Source organism: Littorina saxatilis, linkage group LG2 (genome assembly GCF_037325665.1).
Source record: "Littorina saxatilis isolate snail1 linkage group LG2, US_GU_Lsax_2.0, whole genome shotgun sequence".
In the NCBI taxonomy this organism is placed as follows: domain Eukaryota; kingdom Metazoa; phylum Mollusca; class Gastropoda; order Littorinimorpha; family Littorinidae; genus Littorina; species Littorina saxatilis.
Genome location: NC_090246.1, coordinates 16,038,597 through 16,053,673, shown reverse-complemented (window position 1 = coordinate 16,053,673; position 15,077 = coordinate 16,038,597). Strand labels below are relative to the sequence as shown.

The 15,077-nt window shown below is 44.2% G+C and overlaps 1 protein-coding gene across 1 annotated transcript in view; it reads right to left on the bottom strand.

Annotated features, from left to right (window-relative positions):
- Nucleotides 1-3,360: 3,360 nt before the first annotated feature.
- LOC138952143 (toll-like receptor 3) overlaps nt 3,361-15,077 on the bottom strand; it is a 23,951-nt gene continuing 12,234 nt past the window's right edge. The window contains exons 4-7 of the mRNA XM_070323742.1: nt 11,010-11,672; nt 9,729-10,319; nt 6,150-6,672; nt 3,361-5,499 (exon numbers count right to left, since the gene is read on the bottom strand). Of these exons, the coding sequence (XP_070179843.1) occupies nt 5,230-5,499; nt 6,150-6,672; nt 9,729-10,319; nt 11,010-11,672 (2,047 nt within the window). The 3' untranslated portion in view covers nt 3,361-5,229. The remainder of the gene's footprint in view (nt 5,500-6,149; nt 6,673-9,728; nt 10,320-11,009; nt 11,673-15,077) is intronic.

The window sequence follows — 15,077 nt, the reverse complement described above, 5'->3', positions numbered from 1 at the left end:
GAGCGGAGCGTGCATGGCGACACTCTGGCCTGGAGGTTCATAAGCAGATTCTCAGGGATGCGGTGCTTCGAGTCACGCAAGCCATCACTGCTGCCAAGATCGAGCACTTCCACGACTGCATCGTCAACGCCTCATCATCCAGGGAGCTGTTCTCCATCATGTCCTCTCTCCTGGGCTCCTCCCCCGCTGCCCCCTTACCCACTGCTCACCCACCACAGGATATCCCGGAGTTATTCTCGGAGTTTTTCAAGGACAAGATTGACAAGCTTCGGAAAACACTCGATCAGCAGCCCTTCGTCCCGTCCCCACCCTCCCCTTCCTTCTCCGGCTCCCCCCTCACGTGCTTTCAGTCTGTCACTCAAAACCACGTCAAGCGACTCATCACCAAGACGGCAATCAAGACCTGCGAGCTAGATCCCCTGCCAGGCTTCCTCTTCACCAAGTGTCTGGACAAGCTCCTGCCGTCTATCACAGATATCATCAACATATCCCTGACCACAGGCGTCGTTCCCGACTGCTTCAAGTCTGCCGTTGTCCGCCCACTCATCAAGAAGCCCGGCCTTGACGTCAACGAGTTGAAGAACTACCGTCCTGTGTCCAACCTGCCCTTCCTCTCCAAGCTTCTGGAGCGTATCATCCTGGAGCAGTTGAGCGCCCACCTGTCTCGGAACTCGCTGATGCCAGTGTACCAGTCAGCGTACCGCCCTCACCACAGCACCGAGACGGCGCTCCTGCGAATCACCACGGACCTCCTGAACGCAACAGATAGCGGTCTCGTCTCTGCCCTTGTGCTGCTGGACCTTTCCGCGGCCTTCGACACGATCGACCACCAGCTACTCGTCGATCGCCTCAGTTCCACGTTCGGCATTCACGACACCGCCCTCTCTTGGTTTAGGAACTACCTCCAGAACCGCTCTCAGACTGTCACCACTGATTCGTTCTCTTCTCAGCCTGTCCCTGTCCGCTTCGGCGTCCCACAATGATCTGTTCTCGGCCCTGTCCTTTTCACCCTGTACACCCAACCCCTCTCCCTGGTCATCGAACGCCACGGCTTGAACTACAACTCCTTTGCCGATGACACGCAGCTCCAGAACAGCGCCAAGCCGGAGGACGTTGACAAGTCAAGTCAAGTCAAGTCAAGTTTTATTTATTCCAACAAAACCCCGTGAGGGTACATGGAAAATTAAAAAACACAATAAAAACACATTTCATTCAACACCAAATAAAAGGAACTAAAACAAAAAGAAATCAGACTATGTACAGAAAAGGGAGTTGAGGGGTGAGGGAGAGCAAAAACAATACAAGAAACAATTCAACAATAATAATAATAAATAATAATAATAATAATAATAATAATAATAATAATAATAATAATAATAATAATAATAATAATAATAATAAAACACTACAAGTGCAAAGTGATTACATACATTTCTTTACTATGGGAAATGGGGGGAAGGGGGAGGGGGGTGGGTGGAGGGTGAGTTAACATTAGGACAAAAATACTATTACAAACAACACAAAACAGATATCGGAGTATAAAGCTAAAAAAGAATTAAATTTTACTCGCTTCTCAAACATCTCCTTGAATCCATCTCCAGTTGTTTCACTGACATCAAGAACTGGATGACTGAGAACAAGCTGAAGCTGAACAGTGAGAAGACGGAGGCCCTTCTCGTTGGAACACGACAGAAGATTGCTTCCCTCACTGTGACCGACCTCCAGCTGGATGACGCGACTGTTCCATTCTCCCCTGCTCTCAAGAGCCTTGGCGTCTTTCTCGACTCCACTCTCTCCATGCAGACACACATCTCCTTCATCATCAAGACCTGCTTTTTCCACCTACGACGCATCGCCTCCATCCGTCGCTACCTCACCCACGACGCCTGTGTCAAGCTGGTTGTCTCCCTCATCTTCAGTCGTCTGGACTACTGCAACTCCCTTCTGGCTGGCCTCCCCGCCTCATCCATTCATGGCCTACAACGAGTCCAGAACGCCGCTGCCAGACTGACGTTGAGGAAGACGAAGCGAGACCACATCACTCCCCTACTTCGCTCCTTGCACTGGCTCCCTGTCAACACCCGAATCTCCTACAAACTGTCCACTCTGGTCTACAAGTGTCTCAACGACTCTGCTACCGAGTACCTTCAATCCTCCCTGGACCTGTACACCCAGCCCTCCGACCGTCCCCTTCGTTCTGCTGCTGACCCTCTCCGCCTCCACATCCCTCGCTCGAAACTCGCATCTGCTGGTCAGCGTGCATTTCCCTCCGCGGGCCCCTCCGTCTGGAACTCCCTGCCGCTTGAGCTTTGCCAGAGCCCCTCTCTTGACGCGTTCAAGAGTAGGTTGAAGACTCAGTTCTTCCCGTAGCTGGCTGCGACTTTCATGCTCGACGTGATGTGTTGTGCCCCAAAAGACATTCTTGTGCTGTGCTCTGTGAGAGGTGTTTTCTTTGTGCTCAATACTATTTTGTTTGGACCTAGCTATTGATGTGTACATTGTTGTTAAACAGTTGTTTGTTGTATGTTTACCAGGGTTTGCTAGTGTGTGATAGGGTTCGTGTCCGTCTGAAGATGTTAGTTTCTTTGTTAGTCCTGTGTTGACAACTCTTCGACAAGCGCTTAGAACTGTACCCACGGAATACGCGCTATATAAGCTTCATATTGATTGATTAATTGATTGAAATCCGCCGCTTATTAAAGCCATTTTTCGTCGGTCCAGAAGTGGCTTTATTAGTCGGCGACCACTGTATTACCATACTTGCACACGTAGCAGACATTGTAATCATTATTTCGTGTTTACCATGTGTGCTATATTTCTTAGTAGAGTTATATAGTATGTCGCACAGTGTTCACAGTTGCTTACAAACAGTGTGTTCAAAAGTGGGACACTTCAATTTACAATGTATACATGTGTTTTCAAAAATGTCCCCCCCCCCCTCAAAAGCACACACACACACACACACACACACACATACACACACACACACACACACACACACACAAAACCACGCATAACCGCAAAACATGTGTACTATATACATTTTACTATGTATCTCACGTTGGGAATCCCGAGAGACTTTGTTTGCTTTGTTCGTTCTGAGGGAGTCGATGCTTGTAGACTTGTTTAATAAGAAAAGGTGGAATATGCCTACATGTTTTTGTGCTAAAGGAATATTGTCAGAGCCACACAAAATAAAGGTTGATGGCCTTGCGTTTGTTCTTCTACACGTGATGTTAATACAAGCATTCATTTAAAAGCTCATTTCTTTATACACAGCGACACATTGTCGCACATACACACGTTTGGTTGATATGACAACACGCACTCGGAACAATTCACATGGCACTAAACACAGGAAAATGTCAAACCATTTACTATTAAATCATATCATTAAAATCAAATTAACATTACAACATAATACCCTCCCACGCTGCGGAAGACATCAGTCCGGCATAACACAAACACACTCCCACCCGAATGGAATCCTCGGAAATTACTGTTTACTTCGGACATGTCCTGGGAATCACAGCACAAGTCCTTAACGATTTATAGTCCGAAAGATGCGCAAATTCACTTTAGCCACATTTTGCACAGGTCTCCATGTCTCCTCTTCACCTTAACGGCACTTGTGCTTCAAAAGTTGAATATAAATTTTAAAGCTTTCGTTCATCCCACGCTAAGATACACACACCAACACGAATCACTCTCAAGTCGCTGTCTACCCATTTAATCCTCCCCAAGACCTACTTGGGCCAACACATTTCTTACACAGCCTTCATTGTGATCATTTTCACGAATGTTCATTCACAAGCAGCTGGGAAATAAATCTCATGTTCCCCATGCAATAAATCCCCGGTTACCATAGTTACAGGAAGCAGGTTATACATGCTGCTTTGCATGATTTTACATGATCTGGCAAACTGGCAAAAGTAAACAAAAAACAAAACTACTTCAAGAAAGGTAATAAATTCATCACAAACAAAATTAATGAAACCTAGCGATATGTTTTGTCTTCTTACAAAGTCATGGAGTGCGTGTATCTGTGTTTCGATACACAGACATTCGGAAAAACACGAACGTCAAGTTCAAGTCACCCAATCGACACCTGACTAACACATTTTGACCCTTGCACAAGACGTTGTATCGATAAACGAAGCGCAAATAAGAAATATAAAAGCAAAGAACATAGCAATAAGAAATGCAAACATCTAATCAAGCCGAGCAAGCTGAATGACAGGTCTAATGAAAAACAAAGAGGCAATGAGTCGGAAACAAGATCGTGATTCTTTCCTTCGCTGCAATACGCACATCTTCTGTGACCTTTGACCCAACATGCAATGCTGCACGATGCAAATCTTCTATGCCCTTTGACCCAACGTAGCTTCCACATTCGATAACTAAGCTTAATATTTACAACTGAAAACCGAGGGGGTGGAATACTGATAGGAACCTACAGAACTGTGCATCCTCAAACCCAACATACTTATCCATATCTCAACATTTTATGAACTCAAAACACAGAAAGTTGCTTTCACACGCCAGCTTTGATTGCAACAACGTGCAAAACATGTATTATCAAAACGGAACTCGTGTTTCAAAGCATGGCTCCCTCTGTTGATTTTGCACTTATTTTCTCACTGTCAAAATGATGACAAAAACGATGTTTTGTTGTTTGTTGTCAGACCAGCTTTTGTGTCGGTCCTCGGGGGGCATATACACTTTTGTTTCATATTTATTGACCGCGACCTTCGGCCTTGGTCAATAAATATGAAACAAAAGACAATAATTATGCCCCCCCCCCCCACCTAGGACCGACAAAAAAGCTGGTCTGTCAACAACAAATCAAACATAATATTGGTTAAATAAATCGCATTATTTTCTGTCTTGTCCTATGAGGATCTATACAATCCACCCTTCCGCCAGACCATGTCAAGTTTCTTAAAAAGAAATAAAAATGTTTCAAGGTAGTATGTACATACACAGGTATTGTAATCATGTTAATAATAGCGTACCATGGGTGTCCCTGGGCAAATATTGAAGAGCTACATGTATATGTCAAAATAGGGTCAAGTACTGACAATGTATCTGGTATCATTGTTTCCCTGATACTGAATAGCGCGACATGCGTAAAGCGCATCAACCATTGACGATAAAGACTATCTGATGTGTCAGTCTCTTGCACTAAATATCGGTTCTCAAATGTCAGGTATTGACAGCGTGGTGTTGTCAGTGTTCTATGGTGATGAGGTCAGCCAGTGTCTTCCACACCTGGTGCTGTGGCGGCGTGTCTCTGTGCACGTGCAAAATGTTCCTCTCTGGCACCATGCGCAGCAGCAGCTGTAGCGAAGGCATGGCGGGCAGGACACGCGGCTCCTCTAAGAAGACGATGATGACACGGTCCGGCATGGTGTCTGTGATGCTGCGCTGTGCTTGCTGGACCGTAAAGCCGCACGCCCACTCGTCCTGAGAGAAGTCACGCGTCACCAGCAGCACCACCTGGACACAATGCACATCATCTGAACAAACCGGTTAAAGGTATAACTATAGTGCGCCAAATTAAGCACCACAATTAAAACAGTCTATTAATTTATTATTCACTGATTGTGGGTTAACTTGACTTTTCTGGCAAAATGTAGTCGGTGTTTTGTACCACCCTAACAGAACTTCTATGCCATCCGTTGTCATTCCCATACATATAAAAACATCAACATACATTATTTCAGTTCCGCAGTTTATAAAATGTATGACGGAGTCACTGTTGGGGCATTACGAATAAGCTCTCTTGGATCAGAAAATCTTATGTTTTCGATGGTACAAAAGCTACTATCATGTAAATTTGACATAAACGTCACCTGCTTTGGTATTAAATAATGTGTTGCTCGTGAATTTTTCTGTCGTAAATTCAAACACCCGAGTTCTACAGCGTTGATAATGCAATATATGGATGTGACAGAGAACAGGAAAAGTCAGTATAAGTCGCGAAACAGATGTTCATGTTTTGCACGGAAAATCAGGGTCAGGTGAAATGTTGCACAGAACTGGGTACTTCTCTCCCAAGCCTTCCTTTTCTTGTGCTCTGTCACATATTGCGTTCAGGTATGGAAGATAAAGGTCGCATATTGTGCCTGTGTGCACGTGCCGCCTACCTTCCAGCTGTCATCAATGTGCTGCACGACGTTCTCCGCCCTCACAGACCCAGGCAGCTCCTCCCGGTCACGCAGCAAGAGACGCACGCCGTACCGCTCCTCCACAGCCTCACGCAGCGTCACGCACGCCAGAATGACGTCACGCTCTGCCTCGGAGTATACGACGTACGCGTCACGGTGAAAGTGGTGACGTCTCGGCAGACGGTACCGTCGGATGGCTTTCCAGGCGTAGCAGAGTTGGGTCCAGGAGCGTACAACGATGAAAGTCACGACGATGGCCAGGAGCTGGAGAAGTAAGGCGGACAGGGCGATTCCAAACATCTGTACCCCCACACAGCGCCGCCAGTGACTCATCCACTGCGCCATCACGCGCTCTGTGCTGGTGACCTCCCCTGTCTCCGTGGTGCACGTGTAGTTAGCTTGGCGTCCTTCGCCATCAAGCGACACGGGGGTGTGCCACAGCCACTGTACCATGTCCAGGTTGAAGCACGTGCACTCCAGTGGATTTCCCTCGAGTTTTAGGCTGGAGCAGAAATGTTTGTAGAAATGTTTTCAATTATAACAAATATAACAATTGCCTGTTAGTCCCAGCGAAGCTGGAAGGTATCCCACTTACACTACTATGACTACTATACTGACTTTGATTCAAGGCATGTTCTTGCCGATAATGCATAATAAAGAAGCATTCTTTGTTACAAAACTGTGGTTATAAGGCTTATTTAGATCAGCTTTTTTTTTCAACCAACCACATTCGTTTTGTGCCATAATAAGGAAGTGCTACATCACAAATGTTGCGTACACGTCATTTCCGGTTGGCGGCGAAACGAAGTTCACACCAAAAACACAAACGACTTTCGTTGATTTGCGCGATTCTACGAATCTATTTTCGTTGACTTTGTAATTACGTTTTGGTTGTTTCTGTATGAAAACGTTTAATTTATTGGATAAAGCTTACATGATTGTTATTTCAACTGTTCATATCTTCCTACTTGAAGGTCTGGAGTGGACGCCTTTGTCGATCTTTCACCGGATTTCTGTAGCATACATTTGCCTAGGTTGGGCTGGGTAAAATCAAAGATGGCGGCCAGGAGCCGATTGCCGCTTCACGACTTTAGACAGGGCCGGACTAGGCTAAAGGCCTGTCCAGACACTCCAGGCCGACCCTGTCCATATTTGACTTATGCTCAAAACGGTCCCGCTGGGCGCGCCGCGGCGGGCTATGATCGCGTAGCGTTATTTGCAGAAGAATAGAACGTGTTCTAATTTCTCTGACACAGACATAGAACGGCGGAAATGTGACCAATCAGAGCAAACCAGAGCGATGACGTCAGCCGCTCGCGGCGTGGCAGTCGATGTAACTGAACCTTCCTGCCTTTAGGTGACCTTGACGCTTCCGCTCTACTGATACTGCGTTGTGAAAAAAGTCGTCGATGTGTGGCCACTCGGCAAAATTCTGCGCGACGCATAAAACGGCCTGCGGCGCATATACCGTAAAACGGCGTCCAAGTCTGGTCGGCCCTTAAGAGAAGGGGGGGTGGGGGGTTGCCAGTGGTGGTCCAGGGGGATGTTCCCCCTGGCGTGGTCATTGGGCAGAACATGGTGCAGAAGCTGATGGGTAGGTCATATTCTGAGATAGGAAAATGGTCGCTCCTTGCACGAAACGGCATAAAATAAACAATAATAAAAAATGTTTTAAATAAGTGAGGTACATGTTTAGGCTAGGGCCCGGGGGGGTTGCGCAACCCCCATAACCTCCCACCCCCCCCCCCCCCCCCACCCGGTAGTCCGGCCCTGTTAGAGTTCTATGTCTTCCCTAATATAAATAGTTTGTTTGTTTGTTTGTTTAACGCCCAGCCAACCACGAAGGGCCATATCAGGGCGGTAATATAAATAGAATACTTATATTTTTGTATAGGGCAGACCTTATTTTGTGAACTGTCTCTCTTTGAACAGTTATACATTTTATGAGTAGAGCTTCGGGTTGCAAATTAATCGCATATATGTTGTCAGCGCTTCTTCTGCGAACAGAATTTCTCTGCTGGCGTCTAAACCGCAACATTTACAACACGCACTGTTGAGTTTCGTTGTGCGCGCGCATCCGAGCGAGCAAGAGAAAATGAGGTGGCGCAACGAAAGTGGTTGGCTTTGTTTGCCTCTCTTAATCTAGTTATAGTCAGATAGCTTCAGTCAGACATGGTGAACTTGGTTAACGCTGCTTGTTAGTAGCTAACATCCCATGTGGATGCTTCAGTTAGATGTCCGTGAACATCTCCAGCAGGGAAGTCATCTTGCTTCACTTATATTTTGGCCGCCATATTGAAAACAAAATGGCGGACATTGAAGCCATGATTTACACACACTTTCGCTCATAGTTGGTGTTTGTGGGTAAACTTTGAGTCTTTTTCTGTGTTTATCAATTCGATAAAGCCGTTGAGAAAGGTTTTATCTTCGCGGGACAAACAGAAAAGGCAATATTTTACAATATGTAAGTAATTTTGTGTACTTCGTTATGCCATGAAGCCTTGCCTAACAGTTTGTTTTAAGACATCTGACGTGATTAAATTCAGCAACATGCAACCATCTGCAATTCCTGAGACTTTCTGTTTTGAGTAAATTACGTCAAGATATTGTGTGTGATTATGTAAGACAATTGTAAAAGATACTACGTGGATCCATTTTTGGCATACCGCACATAGCCTTCAGCCCCAGAACGTGTTCACGGGGAATATTAATGACATTTTTTGCAGGAGATGCAAACTAACAAATCGCATACTGTTTTGTTTGGCTGGCAGCACTAAAGGTATGTGAAGGCATTTGCAAGAAAGTTGTGTAAAGCTTTTGATTGTTTAAATCGTAATCTGCGACCTTCAGCAATACTGTGACCCCTGCACAGCCCCTTTAAGATTCCGGATGGTGTAGACTTTCTCATGCAATGGAAATAATGTGTCTTTAGATCAGTCATGCCCACAGACAGACAAACATACAACCTGAATGAATGGCGGAAAAGAAGGCATCATTAAACCAATTATTTTCTCTCACAGGCAGATAGACACGCATACAACCTGAATGCATGGCGGAAAAGAAGGCATAATTAAACCAATTATGCTCGCTGACTGACATACAGACAAACATACAACCTGAATGAATGGCGGAAAAGGAGGCATAATTAAACCAATTATGCTCATTGACTGACATACAGACAGACATACAACCTGAATGCATGGCGGGAAAGAAGGCATCGTTAAACCAATTATTCTCTCTGACTGACATACAGACACGCATACAACCTGAATGCATGGCGGAAAAGAAGGCATAATTAAACCAATTATGCTCGCTGACTGACATACAGACAAACATACAACCTGAATGAATGGCGGAAAAGAAGGCATAATTAAACCAATTATGCTCGCTGACTGACATACAGACAAACATACAACCTGAATGAATGGCGGAAAAGGAGGCATAATTAAACCAATTATGCTCATTGACTGACATACAGACAGACATACAACCTGAATGCATGGCGGGAAAGAAGGCATCGTTAAACCAATTATTCTCTCTCACAGACACACATACAACCTGAATGCTTGGCGGCCGGCCAGACTGTCCAACGCTGATCGTTCTGATGACGTCAGTGTACTCAGGGAGTTGTGGGAAAGGTCAAGCATCCTCAGGTCACCATGATTACCCAGATTGACAGGCACTTTCTGGAGTCGATTGTCGGAGAAGTCAAGTTCTTTCAAATGACGTTGTACACGTAACATGTCAGGATCTGTAAAGGGCAATTCGTTCCGGGACAGGTCCAAAAACTGCAGCTGATCCACGTTTTGAAACAAGCGCCAACCATGTGACTTCAAGAACTGAGGGTTGAATCCCAAGTTTGACAAACTCAGTTTCTTCAGACTGTCCAGAAAATCGAACACCTTTTCTGTCATGTTGTAACAGTAGTTCCCATTCAAGCTGAGTGTTTCCAGATTTTCGAGACCATAAAATGTCATGCGACAGTTACCAAATCCAAGATAGGACAGATCCAACATCTTCAAATGCTTTGCTGAGGGAAAAGTCCAATTCACAGGCAAGGGATGCAGATGTAGGAAGAGTGATGACAGGTTTAGAAATGTTATATTCACAGGAGTTTGAAACCCCAACGTGTATGTGTTCTCATCGTAGCTATTATAACGAAAATACTCTTTGCATCGAAAATCCTGACTTACTAAACACTGCGCTCCTGTGATGGTAAACGTTTGCTGATCCTGCAGTGCCAGAGATTGTAAGGGACCATCTGACATTATCATTTTACCTAAAGTAGATTGATCTCCAAGAATTGCATTCATCGAAAGATCCGCGTGTTCCAAGCATCTAAAGAAAGGGGTATTTTTTACTGTCAAGGCGTTTCCTGCAATTCTCTGAATATTGCAGGACGACATTGTGACGTCCTTAACACAGATGTTCCGAAGGAATCTCGCAGAATGACTGTCGATGACGTGGAAAAAAGGCAAATAATCGCCAATGCTATGCAACTTGATTTCAGTCATAGTCTGATGCTGAAGGCCGTACATAGATTCCAGAATGTGGTTGGGAGTCTGGAAGTGCGAATACATAAACCACAATCTGTCCAACGCAGGAAGTTCACAGAATGCACATGTTTCAATAATTTGAAGTGAGCAGTACTGAAAGTTGATGAAAGAGAGTGTCGAGTTTTTGAAGCCCTCGAAGGACGTGTTTAAAACACGATAGATTTGACAGTTCTTGCTTAAGTCCAAGGTATGAATGTTGCGCAGAGCTGCAAAGTCCCGCCCAAAGTGCACCTCATTAAACGTATCGATGGATAACAAAGTCAGAGAGACAAGATCACTGAACACGTTGTCAGGATATTCCCCGTTCGGATCGTCATCGTTGTACTCCAGATGCAGAAGCTGCAGCTGCCCCAGCGAAGCGAAGACCCGGGCCGGGTAGACTGACGACGTCAGCTGGAGTTTGTTGTCAGACAAGTCCAGGTTGATCAGCCTGTCCAGCCCTGTCATGGCACCAGCCTCCAGTCTCTGCAAGCGGTTGGACCCCAGCCCCAGCCAGTTGAGGTGAGCGAGACTGGAGAAGGTGTTGTTGTACAAGACCTGCAGGTGATTGTGGCCCAGGTCCAGGTGACGGAGGTGAGTCAGGCTCTCAAAGACGTCCGTCCCGAGGGTGGTCACCTGGTTGTGGTCAAGCAACAGTCGTTGTAGGTGCGGAAGGTTGGCAAAGGTCCGCCTGGTCAGTGCGGTCAGGTTGTTATAGCTCAGGTCCAAAGTCTCCAACTCTTTCAGTCCTTGAAACGCGTGCTGGTCTAGTTTCTGCAAATCGTTGCGACCGAGGTTCAAGTGACGTAGGCTGGAGAGATCAGAAAGGGAACCGGAACGCCACTCTGACAGCTGGTTATTACTCAAGTCCAGCGCTGTGACGTCAGAGATATCTACGTCAGAGAGTGATATCAGTTGCATGTGGCTGCAGTCCATCAGTGTTCCATTGTCAGCTCTGTACTTCACCCTACACACCACATCACTGGAAGAAACACAGCTTGCGGCAAGAAACCAAACCAACACAAACCCGATTGTATTCATCATTTTATGGCAAAGTGAACGTTTTGTTTTATGTGTTCTTTATCACACGTTGCTTCTTATTAGGTTTTCCCTCCAAACACGATGTAGTTCAACCTTCCTTTTCATCAGGACTGCGTCGTAGGAATGTGATCGAGCTTTCTGAACTGAATCGTGGCCATGACCTTTATACGAATCAAGGAGGAAGAAAGTGTCAGGGTAGGTGAGTGACGCAAAAGAAGGGGAATTCCCTGTCTGCATGTTAATTACCACAGCCACATGGTGACATTGCATCGTACGGGAAACGAAAAGAGAATGATGTTGTGTTTTAACATTAGAACACAGTGTTTCAACCCTTGACTACCGCGTTTAAACAGAAGTCGCATAAAAAAAGCGTTAATGCAGATGTGTTTTTTTTCTCCAAAAAACAAGAAATATCAGCAAGAATCAATCATCAATCGAGTGAAGGAGTTCCAGAGGAAAAACAAAGAGCAATCAACAAACAAACACTGATTTTGGAAACCGGAGAGCAAAACGGTAAAGGAAGAAACCCGATTTGGTTCATCAATGCAAATCAGTATTTCAACAGAAACAAATAATGGAAATAAAATGTCAACATAGACAGATAATACGAAGTATGTGAAAGAAACACCTAAACGATTCAACAAAGAAACAAAGCGTTTCGACAAAGACTTATTTAAGCCATTCGACACAGGAGGAAAGCCTTTTAACAAAGTAAGAAAAGAACGAAGATTGTCTGAAATACACAAATCGTATAACCGAGCAACAATATGCTACAACAGTCTGAAAAACGCCAATCGAACAACGTTGTGTCGAAAGACTACATCATACAAGGCAGGTACCTATGAACACCAGGAAATTCGTGTCAAGGTAAATAATGAAGTGCTGTCAAGGTCGGAAGAGCAGTCTTACCTCGTCTACTTTCAACAGGTTGCAGCTCAGCCTTTTCACTAAGCACACAAAGCACGAGTCACGCTTGGGTGAATGAGATGCAAAGGCAACTTTTAAGTGGCTGCACTCGCCCTTTTTCAAAGTGTTGCTGTTGTTTGTTGTTGAGTTGTTGTTGTTGTTGTTGTTGTTGTTGTAGTTGTTGTTGTTGTTGTTGTTGTTGTTGAGCAACATTATGAATATTACCGTGAACTACCTTGTACCTTGTATGTGCGCAGTATGCAGCAAACGCACATCCCCTAAACGTACAATATTTAAATGTGAAGAGACAGAATCATGTACACATTTCAATATAAGAAATACATATGAGCTTGGAGCATAAGACACTTGTAATGGACTCGACTCCTGCGGGAAATACATCAAACACACATCTGGCTTGCATTTCTCTCGCATGTTCATTTTCCACCACATACACAGGAATCGAAACAAAAACCGAAACTTGAACGAAGAATCAGTAAATTATCTAGTATTTCACACACACATCACTAAAACGCCTCTTCATGCTCAATATTTACATGAACAGGTAACCATGCAATTAAGAAATGAAAACCAATTATAAACAATCTTCACAAGAAGCAGAAAAAAATCAAACCCACAGGGTCCTCAAAAACCAATTACACACACAATATTCCGCGGCTGTGACATTCAGTTCAGTTTACTGAACTTGAAAAATACATACTCGTGCTAAAAAGTTAACCAACCCTAATATAAAGTCTGACACGCAATGTTTATAAATTCGTCACCATCTATGCTAGTATAGCTTTATTTTAAGTTATTGAGACATCCCAGTGCACTAAGGGATTTATAGAGCAAATCGAGAAAATTCATTATTGAACGAAGCGCATGGCGCTGAGTTCAATAATTTTTTTCGAGATTTGCTCTATAAATCCCTTAGTGCACTGGGATTGTTTCAATAACGATATTGTCAGTACCGTCAGAGAAAAAAGATGATTCAAAACGCACATTTTGCTACGCGCATTTGAATAGGCATAACTGTGTGGTCAGGTCGTGGAAGACTGAAGTTTTGTGTGGGCTGTCTCAAGTGTGTCGTGCTTTCGTCACACGCAAACTCTTGTTTTAATTTCTGTTGGTAACTTCCAGTGTAGCGTTAAGCTAAAAAGTGATAATCTTTAATAGAGATCTCATTTGAACTCGGAGAAAGGGCTGTGCACTTAGACAAGTCATTTGCGATTCAAAACCTCCAGTCGAGCTTCGACGGATTGACTGTGCAGAGTGGTGCCCCTTGAATTGACTCAATGATCGACTGCTCGACGGTTAGCACATTTTCAAAATAAATGTGGTATGTTTCTCGTGTTGTATCTTCACTCATCGAGGAGTCTGGTACTAAATATGAACGGTAAGAATGCTCTGAACTCTACACGTATTATATCCCCATCGGTTTTTCGTTCACATTTGCCCAACATGTTTATTTGCTGAGCGGGGTTTATGTCGTCTGCTAGGCTAGAGCAATGGAACAACGGCAGTCTCATTTCAAAAACAAAAATTGCTCGTCACGTTGCATTGAATCTGCACGCATGAGGCAGGCTGGTAATAAGTCTTATATATGGTAAGAACGTTCTGAACCCTACACATTTTCCATTTCGATTGTTCTTGCCTTGTTCTAGAATCTATGCAAGTCGAAAATTAGTTGAGACGCAACGGCTTCTATTTTTAGTTCAGTGGCACTGTGGCACAGACACATGCAATCTGTCAGAAAAAAACCCACTTCTGCTTTAATTGAGAAGCAGGAAATTTATGGCCATTTGGTATTGTGGAGAATATAAGCTACATGTCATTTATTAATTCTGAGGATGAGAGTAGTCTCGCTTAGGAAAGGGCGGAAGAATACGCTCTGTGGAAAAGTTAGCGCACTCTTGGAGTGCGCTAACAGTTTTAGCGCATCGCCATTAGCGAATCAACTGGTTCACATCAGTCATGTGACACCAGTACTTACTGACAATTATGTTTATATTGATCGTGTTCTATATTACCTATCCAGTTTTGCTTGAGGACAGGATCTTCTTCTTCTTCTTCTTCTTCTTCTTCTTCTTGTCGATCACTGGACAGGATCTTACAACAGCATGTTTAATAACACTGGGGAAATGGGGTTCTTTGAAATGAGGACATTCAGGTTTAGGGCTTTTTTTAAATTTTTTTTGGTTGGTTATTTTTTTTAAATTTCTTTTCTATTCTCTTTTTGTGGAGTTTTTCTTCTTTTGTTTTGTACATGTATATGCTGTACATTACAGGACATCAACTAAACAAGGGGACAAAAACATAAAACAGAACACACTTGGACAATTACAACACACAGGGGGTGGGTGGGTGGAGGGTGGAGGGGGGTTTTCAGGGCTTTGGTGGTCGCAGTATCAAAGATATGTAAAAA